Source organism: Borostomias antarcticus (genome assembly GCF_949987555.1).
Source record: "Borostomias antarcticus genome assembly, chromosome: 29".
Classification (NCBI taxonomy): domain Eukaryota; kingdom Metazoa; phylum Chordata; class Actinopteri; order Stomiiformes; family Stomiidae; genus Borostomias; species Borostomias antarcticus.
The window spans coordinates 4,623,340-4,641,190 of record NC_140262.1 but is presented as its reverse complement, the minus strand read 5'-3'; the positions used below and the strand labels follow the sequence as shown (position 1 = coordinate 4,641,190).

General features: G+C 44.6%; 1 protein-coding gene across 1 annotated transcript; it reads left to right on the top strand.

Annotated features, from left to right (window-relative positions):
- Nucleotides 1-3,810: 3,810 nt before the first annotated feature.
- On the top strand, nucleotides 3,811-15,890 carry LOC311326773 (inhibitor of nuclear factor kappa-B kinase subunit alpha-like). Its single transcript, XM_084459731.1, has 22 exons — nucleotides 3,811-3,896; nucleotides 4,561-4,671; nucleotides 5,078-5,172; nucleotides 5,582-5,699; nucleotides 5,791-5,860; nucleotides 5,952-6,040; nucleotides 6,141-6,230; nucleotides 6,344-6,468; nucleotides 8,852-8,959; nucleotides 9,411-9,546; nucleotides 10,127-10,321; nucleotides 10,440-10,542; nucleotides 10,692-10,815; nucleotides 11,186-11,337; nucleotides 11,845-11,906; nucleotides 12,070-12,179; nucleotides 12,424-12,473; nucleotides 12,613-12,718; nucleotides 12,834-12,981; nucleotides 13,064-13,200; nucleotides 14,076-14,175; nucleotides 14,663-15,890. Exons 2-22 carry the CDS (start codon nucleotides 4,567-4,569, stop codon nucleotides 14,726-14,728), a joined length of 2,289 nt encoding a protein of 762 aa, XP_084315857.1. The 5' UTR covers nucleotides 3,811-3,896; nucleotides 4,561-4,566; the 3' UTR covers nucleotides 14,729-15,890.
- The last annotated feature ends 1,961 nt before the right edge of the window (nucleotides 15,891-17,851 follow it).

The window sequence follows — 17,851 nt, the reverse complement described above, 5'->3', positions numbered from 1 at the left end:
GGGGGGGGGTTTTCGGAGCCTCTCGCTTTTTTGCCTTTCTGTCTTGCGGTGAGCCCGTGTTCCTTCTTTCTTCTTGGCTGGTCGTTGTTTTCTCAAGTGGTCCGCATGCCTGCCTCGAGCGCCGTCGCTTCTTCTACGCCTTTTCTTCTTTGGGGGGGGGAAAAAAAAAGACGGCAGCAAGGTTTGATGGGTTGTGTAGTCCTTTTCTTCACACTAGTGTATTGACATGTCTTTTCCCCCCCATGTAATCTGTGTGTATACTTATAGGCACTCGTTTATAAGCCCTGTTTTAACACTCACCAGGCACACCTTGAATGTTATTGTTTTTCAATATTTTTACGGTATTTTACAACGGTTTGTTGATGGTGAACATACTCCTCCACCTCCTGTGTAATGTTATATACTGTATGTCAAGTGTATGAAGAAATATAATGCAAAGAATATAAAGGAATATGTTAATTCATATTCATTGTAAACATGGGATATGTCTTATAGTAACTCGATATGTGCTTATATTGTATGATACATTATATATGTAGTTTACAATATATTCTAAACATCCTCGTGAACATGCATAGAATGAATACAGAGACAACATTCCTTGTATTTAAAATAAAAGCTGCCTGTGTGTGAAGGGGCTACAAAGGCACTAACACAATATACAATAGGTATTAAAAGACTGCCTAAACATGACAAGAAATGTGATCTAGTGAAGTGGGAATACACCAGAATCAAAATCACATGTCAACCATCTGGAGTAGACTAAAGTGCTAGAATTATTCACTCCAGGGGCTCTTTTGATGTTCAGAGATTTGTGTTTTGTTATTGTAACAAGAAACATACGGGATGTGGAAAGAATGAGCATTTACTGGTTGGAATATCATAGTTAGGGAAAATGTACAACAGCCATTTTGTCATGACATGCCTTCAGTTCTAAATTCAGTCCTGTATGCCAAATAGTGTAATTATTTGAACTGTTAAAGTATACAACTAAGGGATAGCCGTTCTCCACCACAGTACGCTGAACAGCTGTAATGCCAGCATTGTACCAGCAGAGGGCGCTGTGGACATTCAGTTACCTTTCAGCCGCATCACCTGCTACACCTGTCCTGCCCAACACTGGGAGAAGTGGCTACTGTGGGCTTCAATCCGTCTTGACGAGGGTTCCTGCTGTGCTATATAGATCACATCAATGTCATGAACGTGTGTGTGCGTGTGTGTGTGCGCGTCACATGTCCGCCATGCTGTGAGGTACATGAATGTCATTGTGTGCATGCTGTGACCAGAACGGCCTGCTGTTCTATTTAGAGAATGTGACAGAGGCAGAGGATAATATTCCGAGCAGCACATTTATATAATGTGTGAAGTCGGGAGTCACGCACCTCCAGCTGCGGCCCGCGCCTATTGTTATCCCAATGTATGTCTTTTGTACGATTTTAGAACCGCTAATTGAACGTTCTATCTAACTTTAGCATGGTGTACTTGCCTCTTGTCCTTTGTCATCCCTCGTTTGTGATTTTTCCCTCATCTGTCCATCATCTCCTCCTCCCTCTAATCTCCCCCTCCCCTCTCTCTCCTCACTATCCTTCTCCTTCCTCGTTCCTCCTCTTCATCTCCCTCTGACGATCCCTCTCTGCCTCCTGTCCCGATCATCTCAACTGTTATCACTCTCCAGATCATCCATTTTGAAAGCTGCCTTCATCAGTTAACTGTATGTGTATATTGTTCCTATGAACTGATGACAAACCTTTAATTGTTATGTAACTCTGTTACGGCTGTGATTCTGTTACTGTATTGCTTGATGCTTGTATTTATTGATAGTTTTTGACACTGGCGTCCTACTGTGGCCAAACTGTCCAAGGGTGGTCTCCGTCAGGACGCCTTCCTCGGTCTTCTGACGGACATTGATAGTGGAGGGTGGGGCGATGGCCGAGCCCTTTAAAGAAAGGGAACTTCAGTGTTGAAAATGCATCCTTTGAATGCAGCAGGCAGCCTCTCGTCTCGTCCACTCTGTCACACAACTGCACAGCCTGTCCTGTCCAAGCCACCAGCCGTGCGGGAGAGTGAGGCGCGCAGAGATGGCTTGTGATGCCGTCATTTATCACCAGGTAGGTGGTGTCAGCCCCTCCCCCCCTCTGACATCACAGAGCAGCCGCAGGATCTCCATGGCACTGGTTTGCATGGAAACCGCTGGTTCTCTGTGGTGAGTCTGTGCTGCTGAAATGGAAGACACTAGTGTTTTGTTCAACCCATTCCCAGCCAGCACTTCCGAATGTGACATGTATATAAGCATGAGGTATTATGGTCTGCTTTCCTTTCTATTATGTTAAGTATTTAATGAAAGGTTAATGTTATTACAGTAGATCAACATTGTTGTCCTTCAGGTCATGGCCATGTTATTTTTTCTTTTTTTATGATCAATCTGAATGGAGGAAGTGGTGTTGTATTTAATGCTATTTTATGCTGATATGATATAGAAACCATACCAGCAGCTCACTGAAAACTGTGACATGCAACAGTAGGGGTTAATTTCATTGTTCTGAGACTTCTGCAAATGAGACACATCTTATTTTAGCTCTACATGTGTCAACAACCTGTTAAAACTCACCTCTGTACGGAGATATTGTTTGTATAATGAGCTTTTCTTTTTGGGAGGCGTAGAGGAAAAATAAAAGTGTTTCAAAAGGTGACCTGTGTCATTGCATTGTTTCTGTCAAATATCAAGTTTAAAGGGATATTGTTAGGTCGCATCCAGGTGACAAGACCCATCTTTATTTATCAGACATTACCGTCCTACCAGTCCTGCACAGAAACAAGCCAGCCAACGCACATAAGCCAGGCTGGGCCTGGCCTGGTTTCTTTTGTGGGCGTGGATGGGGGAGTGGTCCCAGTGACGTCATGTTTTGGGACTTCACAAACAAAACTAGCTGAAAATGTGACTAAAAAAATAAATCGTCTAGCTCTCCAAAACTAAAGAAAACACTCATTTGATAGTTCCATGGTGTTCACACAGTGCCCCAATGTACCATTATCATACAAAACACCAGGAAGTAAGGTTTTGGACTGAACTATCCCTTTAAAACACGGTAAATTACCAATTCAAGAGTGAGATAAGTGCGTCAGCTACAAGTCACATTATGTCAACTCAAAAAGATGCGGCCATCCCCAATAGGAAATTCCAAGATCATAATCTAAATAAAAATAATAACTTGCTTTTGAGGATAACTCGTGGAATAGGGTCTATGGGTTTTTTGTAGGCTATAAACTGTAAATATATAATATGATCATTCCAAGATCACGTAGTCATCCCAAAAACTTCATTCAATGTTACACTCGCGACACCCCCGTTTTTTTTATTTTATTTTTTATTTTTTTATAAATCTTTATTAATCAAGGTACAAAACAGTACGAAATGTACAGTACAAAACAATACAAATTAGCAACAATCAATCAATACAAATAATTAAATAAAACAAATTTAAAAATAATACAAGAGCCAGGGTACATACATCAAGCCTTTCATACAAACAAATCAAAGAAGGTGCACAAACTCACTGTCTTCGTAGCCTTCTTATTATTGGAGGAAAAAATAGTCTTTATGTATTGTTTGGTTTCATTTTCTAGAATTTTGAACAGGGGTTTAGAGTTAGTAAATTTGGATTTGTGAATGTGAAATTTTGCTAAAAGAACTATTAGGTTAATAGCGACACCCCCGTTTCTTTTTGGGTGGAGGGAGGGGGGTGACGTCATATCCAGCGCACCATCAGATGTTAGTTGCCAACAACCGCCATAAAACCACAGAAGAAGAAGAAGACGTCATACCTCCTATCTAGGAAAGTACTCATTCCTGAGCAGAGTCAAGAACACGGCCGATGATCCTGACATAAAACCGCAAAGTAACGTGTATAACTATTAATTATAATGATTACGTGATGATTGCTGTAGTTAACGACGACTTAATCACCATTTCGTAGCTTTAGCTGACGCTCACAGCTGTCATTCGGTGGCACTAGGCTAAAGCTAGCTAGCTAGGCTAAGCTAGCTGTCAACATGGTCTGTTTACAACTGAGATTCGCAGCAAACATGCAAACTGCCATGAAACACACAGGCTGATGAGGACTGCTGTCTTTGTTTTAGCTGGTACTCAAGCTTTAACATGAAATTCAGGAGCCAGATCTCATGTGTCTCGTGTGCGGATGATGTTAGCTAGCCTGGCTCAGTGAGTTAGCCTGCTAACGTTTGTTTGGCAGCTAGCTCACTTGCTAGGCTAAATCTGGTGCACTAGCTAACTCAGCCTGCTAACTATTTAACTAGCAAGTTATTGGGTTTTGTCTGTTCCAGAGCAGCATAACGCTCATGCAAATAAGACATTTTTGATCAACCATCTGTCTGTGTTAATGTATTAACGGGTTAGGGTTATTAACTGTAGCTAACTTGATAACTCGACCTTATGTAGAGTTATCTTGCTTGTCCACGTCTGGAAATGCGTTGAGCCTACCTGTTAATCTTGATCTAAAACTCTCTTATCCTCTATTATAATCCTAATTTATGTTTGAACAGTGCACAATGGAGAAGCCTCCTTTCAGACAGAATCAGAACTGTGGAGACTGGGAGTTGAAGGAGAGGTTGGGCATGGGGGGCTTTGCCCACGTCTACCTCTATCAACATCATGTAAGTTGTTCATATATTCATGCTCTAGCTTGCTGGAAATTAACAGCTATAATCCTATACCTGAATGTTTTGAATTGATTGAAGGGATGTTGTGCAGCCATTTCTTTCAACACAGTTGAAAAGTCAGGTGTTTACTCTACTGATTTACAGGTTGTCAGTCACTCTTTATTCATACTGACCATTTTAACTGATGTTTGCAAGAGTAGTTAATACCAATCTCTCTGTTTGGGTACTGATCCTGGTTCAGTACATATTCTTTGGTATTTGTCTTGGAATGGCCTATTTGTCTTATGATGTCTCCACATCCAGCAGTATGACCACCCAATGACAACGTGTTTATCAGGTTATCAAGTAAATATTTCTCAGATAGGATGTTGATTCCTTTGCTTTTTCTCATCATTCCTAGGACACAAATGAAAAACTAGCCGTGAAAATGTGCCGTCTGGAGTTGACGCCGAGAAATAAAGACAGATGGAGCCGAGAGATTCAGATCATGAAAAAGTTTGTACAACTTTGCCGTGTGTGTCTTGCATGCGAGGTGTGTTGCTTGGTAAACAGTCGTTTCTGGATGTCCTGGATCTTGGAGTTGAGTGTAGTGTTGTTCTTTTCCCCTCCCCTACATCCATGTAATTTAATGTTATTTATTGCTTTATTAATGTTCTTAGCTGGTAGACAAACATACTCCTGGAGCTTGCCCGATCGCCTTGTTGAGAGGGGTCAGGGAAGAATTTTTTACAGCTCACTTATCTGGCCCCCGGGTGATTACTGTTTTTTTTTGCTTCCCTCTGGAATATGTAGGGGTGGGTCGTATGCCCACCTCCCTTGTTCTCTGTAAAGCGCATTGTGTTGCCTCTGGGTATGAAATGCGCTATACAAATAAAGCTTTGATTGATTGATTGATTTGATCCAGGTTGAATCATCTCAACGTAGTGACGGCCAGAGATGTGCCAGAGGAGATGAAGCACATTGCCTTAAATGATCTTCCACTGCTGGCTATGGAGTACTGCTCCAAAGGAGACCTAAGAAAGGTGAGGACCTTGAGGAGGGTCATCTGGCCTCAAAAGACTCGTCATGTTCATAAATATGTTTGTACAGTTTATGTATGGTTGAATTATCCAGATGCTGAGCAAGCCGGAAAACTGCTGTGGGTTACAAGAGAGTGAAGTGCTCTCTCTTCTCAATGATGTCGGTATGTGTTATAATATTTCCTTATATGTGACACGTTAGGAGCCGTATCACATTGCATACAGAGTGTTTCTGAGACGGGTGGTGTGTTACAGGATTAGGCATCCAGTATTTACATGAAAACAAGATCATACACAGGGACCTTAAACCGGAAAACATAGTTCTGCAGGATATCAATGGAAAGGTAACCTGCCTACAGTAAGACAATATCAGTCAGCTCACTGGACACATTTCAAGTACTGTTCCTCTGACCATCTTCCAATGTATGACTTATATTGTTTCAGTTGGTCCACAAAATCATTGACCTGGGCTATGCGAAAGACTTGGATCAAGGTAGTCTCTGCACCTCGTTTGTGGGCACACTCCAGTACCTGGTAAGCATATATCCCAAATCAGACACAAGTACTCTACCAGTACGTTTATTTAGATAATGTTGGTGGAACAGGAATTGCCTTTAAGTATTCTTTTGACCTCTTGTCTTCCTAAGGCTCCTGAGCTGTTTGAGAACAAGCCGTATACCGTCACTGTGGACTACTGGAGTTTTGGCACGATGATATTTGAATGCAGCTGTGGTTTCCGCCCTTTCCTTCACAACCTCCAGCCTGTTCAGTGGTAGGTGGATGAGAAGATCCAACCTGTTCAGTGGTAGGTGGATGAGATGATCCAGCTTGTTCAGTGGTAGGTGGATGAGAAGATCCAGGTTGTTCAGTGGTAGGTGGATGAGAAGATCCAGGCTGTTCAGTGGTAGGTGGATGAGATCCAGGCTGTTCAGTGGTAGGTGGATGAGATCCAGGCTGTTCAGTGGTAGGTGGATGAGATCCAGGCTGTTCAGTGGTAGGTGGATGAGAAGATCCAGGCTGTTCAGTGGTAGGTGGATGAGATGATCCAGCTTGTTCAGTGGTAGGTGGATGAGATGATCCAGCTTGTTCCAACCTGTTCAGTGGTAGGTGGATGAGATGATCCAGCTTGTTCAGTGGTAGGTGGATGAGAAGATCCAGGTTGTTCAGTGGTAGGTGGATGAGAAGATCCAGGCTGTTCAGTGGTAGGTGGATGAGATCCAGGCTGTTCAGTGGTAGGTGGATGAGATCCAGGCTGTTCAGTGGTAGGTGGATGAGATCCAGGCTGTTCAGTGGTAGGTGGATGAGAAGATCCAGGCTGTTCAGTGGTAGGTGGATGAGATGATCCAGCTTGTTCAGTGGTAGGTGGATGAGATGATCCAGCTTGTTCAGTGGTAGGTGGATGAGATGATCCAGCTTGTTCAGTGGTAGGTGGATGAGAAGATCCAGCTTGTTCAGTGGTAGGTGGATGAGATGATCCAGCTTGTTCAGTGGTAGGTGGATGAGATGATCCAGCTTGTTCAGTGGTAGGTGGATGAGAAGATCCAGCTTGTTCAGTGGTAGGTGGATGAGAAGATCCAGCTTGTTCAGTGGTAGGTGGATGAGAAGATCCAGCCTGTTCAGTGGTAGGTGGATGAGATGATCCAGCCTGTTCAGTGGTAGGTGGATGAGATGATCCAGCTTGTTCAGTGGTAGGTGGATGAGAAGATCCAGCTTGTTCAGTGGTAGGTGTATGAGATGATCCAGGCTGTTCAGTGGTAGGTGGATGAGATGATCCAGCTTGTTCAGTGGTAGGTGGATGAGATGATCCAGGCTGTTCAGTGGTAGGTGGATGAGAAGATCCAGGCTGTTCAGTGGTAGGTGGATGAGATGATCCAGCTTGTTCAGTGGTAGGTGGATGAGAAGATCCAGGCTCTTCAGTGGTAGATGGATGAGAAGATCCAGCCTGTTCAGTGATAGGTGGATGAGAAGATCCAGGCTGTTCAGTGGTAGGTGGATGAGAAGATCCAGGTTGTTCAGTGGTAGGTGGATGAGAAGATCCAGGTTGTTCAGTGGTAGGTGGATGAGATCCAGCTTGTTCAGTGGTAGGTGGATGAGATGATCCAGGCGGTTCAGTGTTAGGTGGATGAGATGATCCAGCCTGTTCAGTGGTAGGTGGATGAGATGATCCAGGTTGTTCAGTGGTAGGTGGATGAGAAGATCCAGGCTGTCCAGTGGTAGGTGGATGAGATGATCCAGCCTGTTCAGTGGTAGGTGGATGAGATGATCCAGCCTGTTCAGTGGTAGGTGGATGAGATGATCCAGCTTGTTCAGTGGTAGGTGGATGAGAAGATCCAGGCTGTTCAGTGGTAGGTGGATGAGAAGATCCAGCTTGTTCAGTGGTAGGTGGATGAGATCCAGCTTGTTCAGTGGTAGGTGGATGAGAAGATCCAGGCTGTTCAGTGGTAGGTGGATGAGAAGATCCAGGTTGTTCAGTGGTAGGTGGATGAGAAGATCCAGGCTGTTCAGTGGTAGGTGGATGAGAAGATCCAGCTTGTTCAGTGGTAGGTGGATGAGAAGATCCAGGCTGTTCAGTGGTAGGTGGATGAGATCCAGGCTGTTCAGTGGTAGGTGGATGAGAAGATCCAGCCTGTTCAGTGGTAGGTGGATGAGAAGATCCAGGCTGTTCAGTGGTAGGTGGATGAGAAGATCCAGGCTGTTCAGTGGTAGGTGGATGAGAAGATCCAGCTTGTTCAGTGGTAGGTGGATGAGATGATCCAGCTTGTTCAGTGGTAGGTGGATGAGATGATCCAGCTTGTTCAGTGGTAGGTGGATGAGAAGATCCAGCTTGTTCAGTGGTAGGTGGATGAGAAGATCCAGCTTGTTCAGTGGTAGGTGGATGAGAAGATCCAGCTTGTTCAGTGGTAGGTGGATGAGAAGATCCAGGCTGTTCAGTGGTGGGTGGATGAGATGATCCAGCTTGTTCAGTGGTAGGTGGATGAGATGATCCAGCTTGTTCAGTGGTAGGTGGATGAGATGATCCAGCCTGTTCAGTGGTAGGTGGATGAGATGATCATTGCTCCTCAGCGTGAGAGGGAAATGAGATTGAGGTTGAAACAGGTGAACTCTTTCCCTGCATTTCTTTTTTTGACTGTTATTAATCGTTGTCTTGTTCTCAGGGCCAGCAAAGTCCGGAACAAGGGTCCGAAGGACATCATGGCCGTGGAGGATATGAACGGGGAGGTCCGCTTCTCTATGCATCTACCGTACCCCAACAACCTCAGCAGGTCTGTGTCATCTGCCATCGTCTTACTTCGAACGGAGCTCAACCCAGATATTTGTTGCTGACTATATATGTGTAGATAAGAGGATGTGGTTATTTGTTTCTTACCTATGAGCACGGGTGCAAACTTGTCACCTTTCGGTGAAATTCACCGTAAGTGAGACCAACAGCAGGAGCCAAAAGAGAGACCAGCGCCTGAAAAGATGCAGGGAGAAAATAAAAATGGCAGTGCTTCCCACTGACCGTGACACATCCATACATCTTCATGCTAAAATCCACTGTTAATCCACATTTTAAAGCTGATATTTAAAACAATTCTTCCTGGGGGGGCATGCCCCCAGACCCCCCCCCCCCCCTAGGGGGTTCGCATCTTTGTCACCGTTTTCACCCCTGGTGAGTTTGCACCCCTGTACTGAATGAGTGTGGGACCTAAATGACCGCGACACCTCCTGCAGGACTCTGCTGGAGCCGATGGAGGCGCTGCTGCAGCTGATGCTGAAATGGGACCCTGTCCAGAGGGGAGGCCAGATCAACCCTGACAACAAGAAACCCCCCTGCTTCGATGTCCTGGAGCAGATTCTGAGCATGAAGGTGAGTCCGGCGTCACTCCTGATCCGGCCGAAGGCTTTCAAACGCCAGCACTTTCTCCTCTGTCAGGGTTTCATTTATATTTAGTCTCGCAAGCTGATAATATCATCCTCTGTAAGAATGACCCTCTCACTTGTGTTCTGCTAAGTGCTTGCTGTGCTTTGTTATACGATTCACTTAAATATCATATTAGAGACTACAGGGATAGCTAACACATAATGGCCGACCATGTAGGCAACTTCTCTGTAACTATTTGTGCACTCTCCTGTTAGTCATGTCTCTCTTATGAAGTATCTAGCCCATGTTTACTGCTCTGGATATGTTCTTAGCCAATAGACAGACATTTTCCAGGAGCTTGCTCGATCGTCTGGTTGAGAGAGGTCAGGGAAGAATTTTTACAGATCACTTTTCTGGCCCTCGGGTGAAACTGTTTTTTTGCTTCCCTCTGGAATATGTAGGCGTGGGATCTATGCCTATGCTCTCTGTAAAGTGCATTGTGTTGCCTCTGTGTATGAAATGCACTATACAAATAAAGTTTGATTTGATTCTCCTCATCGTTCACACTTTTTTGGTTCTCCGGCAGGTCGTCCACATTCTGAACATGACCACGGCCCAGGTCCACTCCTTCCAGCTGGCCCCCGAGGAGAGCCTCCACAGCCTGCAGAAGCGCATCGAGGCGGAGACCAAGATCGAGCTGGTTCACCAGGAGCTGCTTCAGGAGACCGGGGTCTCGCTGGACCCCAGGAAGCCGGCCGCTCAGTGCGTCTTAGACGGGGTGGTAAGGATCCTTCTGTTGGCCACAGTCCTGTCAAGATAGTTTGACGGCTAGTGCCGTGCTGCCATTGGCTACCTATTAAAAAAATGTTTTCTGTTTTTTGTTTGTTTTTTTTGAGTAGAGGGGCTGGGACAGTTACATCGTCTACCTTTTTGACAAGAGCCTCACCAAGTACTCTGGGCCCTTGAGCGCCAGGCAGCTGCCGGACAAAGTCAACACAATCGGTGAGCGCCCCCTAGCTGGACCCATTGGCAACTGCTGGCACGTGCTTGTTCTCTCAGGCTCACGTCCTACCCTTTCTCTCACTCTCAGTACTGCCACAACGGTCTCAGTGCGGTTGTTCTGTTAATGTTTTCTGTCCCGTCCGCTGCAGTGAGGGACGCCAAGACGCAGCTGCCCCTGGTCCTGCTGAAGAAGGTGTGGGGGGAGGCGGTGAGCTACATCTGTGGGCTGAAGGAGGACTACAGCAGACTGTTCCAGGGCCAGAGGGCCGCCATGTAAGTTCACCTGCACAAAGAAGACATCAAAAATACGCCACTATAAAACTTTCCATCAGCAATCAAGAGGTGACGCATGTTTAGCAAGAACGATACTGTAGGAATCTTTTATTGTGCTGCCTGCGAGTTTGACAGCTGTCCCGACTCCCGCGGTCTGCCCTCAGCCTAGGGGGGAAAAAGGAGGAACGAATTAATAAACGAATCATCGAATCTCTGGTTTGAACAGGCAAATCTGATTCGACTCACAAAATCCAGAGTCGGGTACAGCCCTGCTTATCACAAATTGTGTACATAACCGAACGAAAGAAGAAGTTGATCAGCTTTGCTTTCCGTGCCCTGAACCCTCTTGCTCTCCTTCCGTCTGCTCCAGGCTAAGTCTCCTCCGCTACAACACGCACCTGACCAGGTGCAAAAACAGCATGTTCGGCTTCTCCCAGCAGCTGAAGGCCAAGCTGGACTTCTTCAAGAGCAGCATCCAATACGATCTGGAGAAGTACAGCGACCAGATGCACTATGGGATATGTGAGTGATCCTGGCTGACGCCAGAGGAATTTCCATGTGTGTTGTGCTTATTTATTTATTTATTTTTAACCAGAAGAGTCCCATTGACTCCCAATGGTTATGGAATTTCTGGAATATCGGGGAATTTTGTTTGTAACATGTTTTACATTTTAGTTGCGATTTATCAAAATGTTATATTAAACATGCAGTATTTTCTTTATCAGGTTATTTCATGAATTTCCCATATTGCGTGAGTGCTTGTTATAGTTGCTTGATTTTTCATTCCGTTCGTCATGGAAATTGAGCTTTTCAGTCACGGAAAGTCCAGGAAAAAGTCTGTGAATTTGACTCAGAGTGGGAAAACATGCATTGAGATTAAGAATCTCTTTCAAGGGAGACCTGGCCAAGACAAACGGCAGCATAATTTAAAAATGCATAGTTACAGAAAGAAAATACAAAAGGAAACAAAATTAAATTGTAAATATCAGTGTTGCTCATTTTTGGTTGTTATTTGTTTTTGCTTCAAAGCTTCAGAGAAGATGTTGAGGGCCTGGCAGGAGAACGAGGAAAAGGCCGCAGCGTTCGCGCAGGTAACGTTAGACCTTGACTGACTGCTTTTATTATTAGTAGATTCTATTTATATTAGCGGTCAAAATAGACCTGACTGTATTAAAAAGAACACTGCATCTACCCAGGCGTCTCTCCTGACTGAGCCCTGTTCTGAAGTGTGCATGTCTCCGCCGTGTCCTCTAGGTGGCAGAGGTGAGCCACTTGGACGAGGAGATCATGTCGCTGCACTCGGAGATCGTGGAGCTGCAGAGGAGCCCCTACGCTCGTCGTCAAGGAGACGTGATGGAACAGCAGTGAGTGTACCCGTCGGGTTAGGGATGACGCACCGCCCTCGCTCTCCGCCCACAATCACCAAGGCTCCCCCTATCTGAGGGAGATAAACCTAAACGGATGAGAAGGGGGTCTTGATCACATTTGGCTCCTGAATTTCCTGTGAGGTTTTGTAGCTACCCAGGCCCGCGGTTTCAACCCTGCTGAATCCTGTAGCATTTTATGGAATCGATTTTGACTTCTGATCATTTTTACCCGTCGTTGCAGAGAGGAGAAAGCCATCGAGCTCTACAAGCAGCTGAAGATGAAATGCAGAGGTAAAGAGATGATGTCGCCGCACACTACCACGTTTCAACAGGGCCTCGGCCATCTGGACGATCTAATTGGATCTGCAACCTACGGACATGCAGCTTTAAGTAGGTTTTGTGCTATTGATTTTATCATTTTCCCCCTCAGTCCCGGAGCCGGATGTGAGCAGCGACAGCTCCGAGATGGTCAAAGCCATCATCAAGACGGTCCAGAACCAGGATAAAGTTCTGAGAGACCTGTACACACACCTCAGGTACGTCCCACACGTCAGGGAGGGACCCGGGTGATCCAAATCAAGATGGCCGACACGATAAGGTTCCCAACTTCCCCAGATGAGGTTGTGTCTGTTCCTCTTCTCCCCCCTGTAGTAAGATCCTGCTCAGCAAGCAGAAGATCATCGACCTGTTCCCCCGGATCGAGAAGACCCTGGAGGACATCAAAGACGCCGACAACACCGTGATGCAGATGCAGATAAAGAGACAGAGAGAGTTTTGGCACTTACTGAAGATCGCCTGCGTAAGTGCAGCCCGCGCACCGCGCCCCTTAACATAACCAGTTCATTCTGTTTCCTGTTTCTCATAATAATCGTGCTCGCCAGGCTCAGAATTCCACACGGAGCTCGATGGCGTCCAGCCCGGAGTCATCCAACCCCCTTCAGGTGTCCCAGTGGTCCCAGTCAGCCCAGCCGCTCAGCGCCCCTCACCCCCTCACCTCCTTACCCGGACCCAACCACAGGTAGGGCTGAACGCCACCATGCTAACCCGGACCACAGGTAGGGCTTAGCACCACCATGCTAACCCGGACCCAGCCACAGGTAGGGCTGAACGCCACCATGCTAACCCAGACCCAACCACAGGTAGGGCTGAACGCCACCATGCTAACCCGGACCCAGCCACAGGTAAGGCTTAGCACCACCATGCTAACCCGGACCCAGCCACAGGTAAGGCTGAACACCTCCATGCTAACCCAGACCCAGCCACAGGTAAGGCTTAACGCCACCATGCTAACCCGGACCCAACCACAGGTAGGGCTGAACACCTCCATGCTAACCCGGACCCAACCACAGGTAGGGCTGAACGCCACCATGCTAACCCGGACCCAGCCACAGGTAAGGCTTAGCACCACCATGCTAACCCGGACCCAGCCACAGGTAAGGCTGAACGCCACCATGCTAACCCAGACCCAACCACAGGTAGGGCTGAACAGCACCATGCTAACCCGGACCCAACCACAGGTAGGGCTGAACACCTCCATGCTCATCACCGCTCCGGGGCGGCTGTAGCTCAGTTGGTAGAACGGGTCGTTCAGTGATCGAAGGGTCATTGGTTCGAATCCCAGCTCCGACTGTCCACATGTCGGAGTGTCCTTGAGCAAGACACCTAACCCCAAATTGCTCCCAATGAGCAGGTTAGCACCTTGCATGGCAGCTACCGCCATCGGTGTGTGAAAGTGTGTTTGAACGGGTGAATGAGAGGCCATTGTAAAGCGCTTTGAGTGCCGCTAAGGTGGAAAAGCGCTATATAAGTGCAGTCCATTCACCATTTACTCTGCAGGGAGGAAGATGGATGGTTCTAGCTGGTTAAGACGCTGGTTCTCTCTCTCTCCTGTAGTGATGCCGCCCCACGGCTGCTCCAGGAGAACCAGAAGCTGCTGGGTCAGCTGACCAGCCTGATGCAGGAGGCGGCCGACGAGCAGTCTAAAAGCATCGTGGTGAGTCGAGTCTTTCAGCTGAACTGAGAATGAGTCAGTCTCCCTCAGCATCGTTTTGCTACACTAATTCAAATCACCAATGCCATCAGGGTGTTACTAACCACACACGATAGCATCAAGCTCACCACATCCGTTTTGTTGATTTTCTCGTTAGTCTCGACTTCCTGTTGTCAGCGATTCGTTGTTGCCTTGCTTTCCTTTAATCTGCCATTTAAGATTATTTTATTTGTCACATGTTATGTATGGTGTACAGTCACAGTGAAATGTTGCTGCCAACTCCAATACTCAATTTACAAGTTACAAATTTGCAAATTACACAAGAAGTACCATACACAAGAAGTACCATTGCACATAGTGACTGGCCCTCACCTGTCCTTGTGTTTTGAAAGAGTTTTAAAGAGTTTTTTTTAAGATCATCTTGTGAAAAAACAGTCTGGTGAGGTTTTTTAAGGTCTATAATGTCACGTCTTCTGTTTTGTTTTTGTAGGACCAAGACTGGAGCTGGACAAAATATGAATCCTTATCTGCGAAAATGAAAAAACAAAATGTTTAAGCGTCATCTACAAAGCACCTTCCAGCTCATCCCTGCCTGCTCTCCAAGTAACACTACGGACTGAATGTCGTCAACAAAATGGAGTCATGGTTGTTAGCTGTGCATTTCTACGTGGACTTGGTGATTCACTATAATGGCTGACCTGAGCCTCAATAAAAAGCAGATGAATACACACATGCTCAGCACCACTCTCTCACCCAGTGGGACGTTGGATAATACAGTATCGCATTGTTTTTATAAGAAAAATATCATTTGTACACAGTTAATGTGTCATGTATGTTTTCAGGCAAGTATGGATGTGTCACATTTTCCTTTGCCTCATAGACGATTACCATCATGTAGCGTTACTGTTATTACATAACCAGGCAAAGTGTAGCATCCCATTGGCAAAGAAGTGTTTGGCAATAGGAGATGGATTTGATTGGTAAGTTTGTTATGCATGCACATAGGTTTTTGGTTCCGTCATGTTGCATGGCTTGTTGACATAGAAAAAAAACAACAGGAAATGATGAAGGGGAAGAGGAGAGCAACAGCACTTTGATACACCCACGTATCCCACCTGTAGTCCTGCTAGAACCCCTTTCATAAGGCGGCAACAAGGGTTGCAGCCTGATCACAATCTTTGAGCAAGACAGAAACTGTTTGAGTAAGACGGGAACTGTTTGAGTAAGACAGAAACTGTTAACTGTATTTCAGATTGAGTCATTCATAATTCAAGTTGATATATTTTAATATACGCATCCAAAGGGGTTTGGTCATATGTACATTTTATTTTCAATTATTATTTTCTAAATATAAGTGTTATAGTCCTAAATACCCGAGTCTTGATTTGTATGACAAAAGAGGCTGGCCAACATTTGTCAATACAGTAAATTGTCTATTTCAATCCTTTTTTTTTAACTGAACAAGTGAGATATACTGTAAGTTTGTATTTTGTGCTCATTTTTCTGCACATTATTTTCACTGTACATGAACATGTTTGCCAGGATATAGTGAATAAATGAATGTACCCAAGTTACAACCCACACATTTGACCAAGATAAATGATTGCTCCAGAAAGATATTATACATATGTTGTATTTATGATGTTCAAGTGCAATGGAAAAGGTTGTTTTTAGTATTTAAGTACCATGCAATGTCAATTTTATTTCTTCAATGTTTGTTTCCATCCTCTGGTTTTTAACCTGTCTTTGAATGTTTACTTTTTAGTAATTGTATTGTAGACATATTTGCCTGGTATTACAATAAAAGCGGTCTTTGGCATGAATTTACATTTCTCCATCATATTTCTGCATTTCATTTGATTTGATTTGATTTGATTCACTTTATTTATCCCGAAGGAAATTAAAATGCCACGTAGCTCATAAAACAGCCATAAAAACAACACAAGACAACAATACACATATAGAAACATACAAGATAAGGACAGACCAAAAACATCAGACATGTACGTTGTTAAAAACAATGGATGTGTTGTACACCAAGTGATCTCCAGTTAAAAGCCATAGAGATCACTTGGTGTACAACACATCCATTGTTTTTATTATTATTATTATTGCGACTGTAGTAGTGCATGTTATACTTTTAATATCTATCACTGGTTGTCACTGTACATATTCTTCTCCTCTCCTGAATTCAACTGTTAGATACAGACTGTTGCTCATTAATGTCCAAGATATGGATCTGTTCATGGGAATGTTTCATCATTGGGTTTAAGTGACGGTGTGATGTGCTGTACAGTAATTATGACTGGATGAATGTGAGCGTAATTCCACTGTGGAGCTACGCATCAGAGAGGTTGTGAACTCGATGAACACAGGTCTGAGGTCAGTGAGTTGACCTGAGTCACTGACCAGAACATATAATGTTGGCTTCCTCTTCCATCCTGTCATGAATACCAGCGTGTTAGTTCCCACTGAGAGACTCAGACTCAGCTGGCTCTGACACGTCTACTGCAGAGGTCAGGAAATGATCTGAGAACGGTTCCATATCCAGCTGTTGAATTGGTTCCCCTTTGATTTATTTCCTTAGAATTACAGACTTATTTGGAAATTTTTCTAGTTCTGTGTTAATTCGTTTTTGCAAACGTTACAGTATGTTGGCAAACCCCTTTTCACAAGAATGTTGTGTGTAAGTAACACTTGTGTTGAGTGTTAAAGGATAAGACACTGAATTTCATGTTTAGCCCTATTCCTGCCTTCCCTGGCATGTATCTGACTAGTACAGGTTAAAATATTTCTGTTTTGTGCAGTACAGAGTTCTGTGTCAATAACGTTGGCGCGCGCATCCTGGCTCGTTGCTAGCTATGCGCACACTCGAAAAACTCTAAAAAGTATGATATACGTGGATTTCAAGTTCAGGAATTACATGGTTAATGCTTTCCAAGCTCTGAAGTCGTCCTGTAAACACCATAGGTCCTTTCGCTTCTGTATTTCGAAACAACAGTAACTTATAAACAGTACTAATTTCACTGAACATACAATAGCCATACCTTTACGCTGTAAACCTCCGTGAACTTCATCCGAATCCGAATTTCGCGGAGGTTTACAGCGTGAAGGGATGGCTCTTGAAAAATTATTTCACTCATAACTACTATCACTATAACATAATTTTACTCATAATTTCACTCACGCATTGGAACTGATGTGTCCAGGTGACAAGACCCATCTTTATTTATCAGACATTACCGTCCTACCAGTCCCGCACAGAAACAAGCCAGCCAACGCACATAAGCCAGGCTTGACCTGGCCTGGTTTTAAGACACTAGTGCATCAAGTGACTTAAGAATCTGACCTCACATGACTGCAGTTTCCTCATCTCTAAGACCAAAATCAGCACTATTGGTTCAGACTGTTGCATGCTAAGCTATGAATAGCAGCAACTGCTGTTAGCAGTGTTCAAAAATAAACATGCTTAGATTGATTAAATTACAGTCGGTTTTAGACAAAAAAAGAATATATGTACAGACGTGGACAAATTGTTGCTACCCTTCTGTTAAAGAAAGAAACAAAATATTAAGTTAAGAGTACCATAATTTTTGTCCAGGCCAGTTTCATTCAGTTTTTTTTTTTTTATTCTGTTGGACCATAATTCAAAAGCAATAAAATTATTTTTATTAGTTAA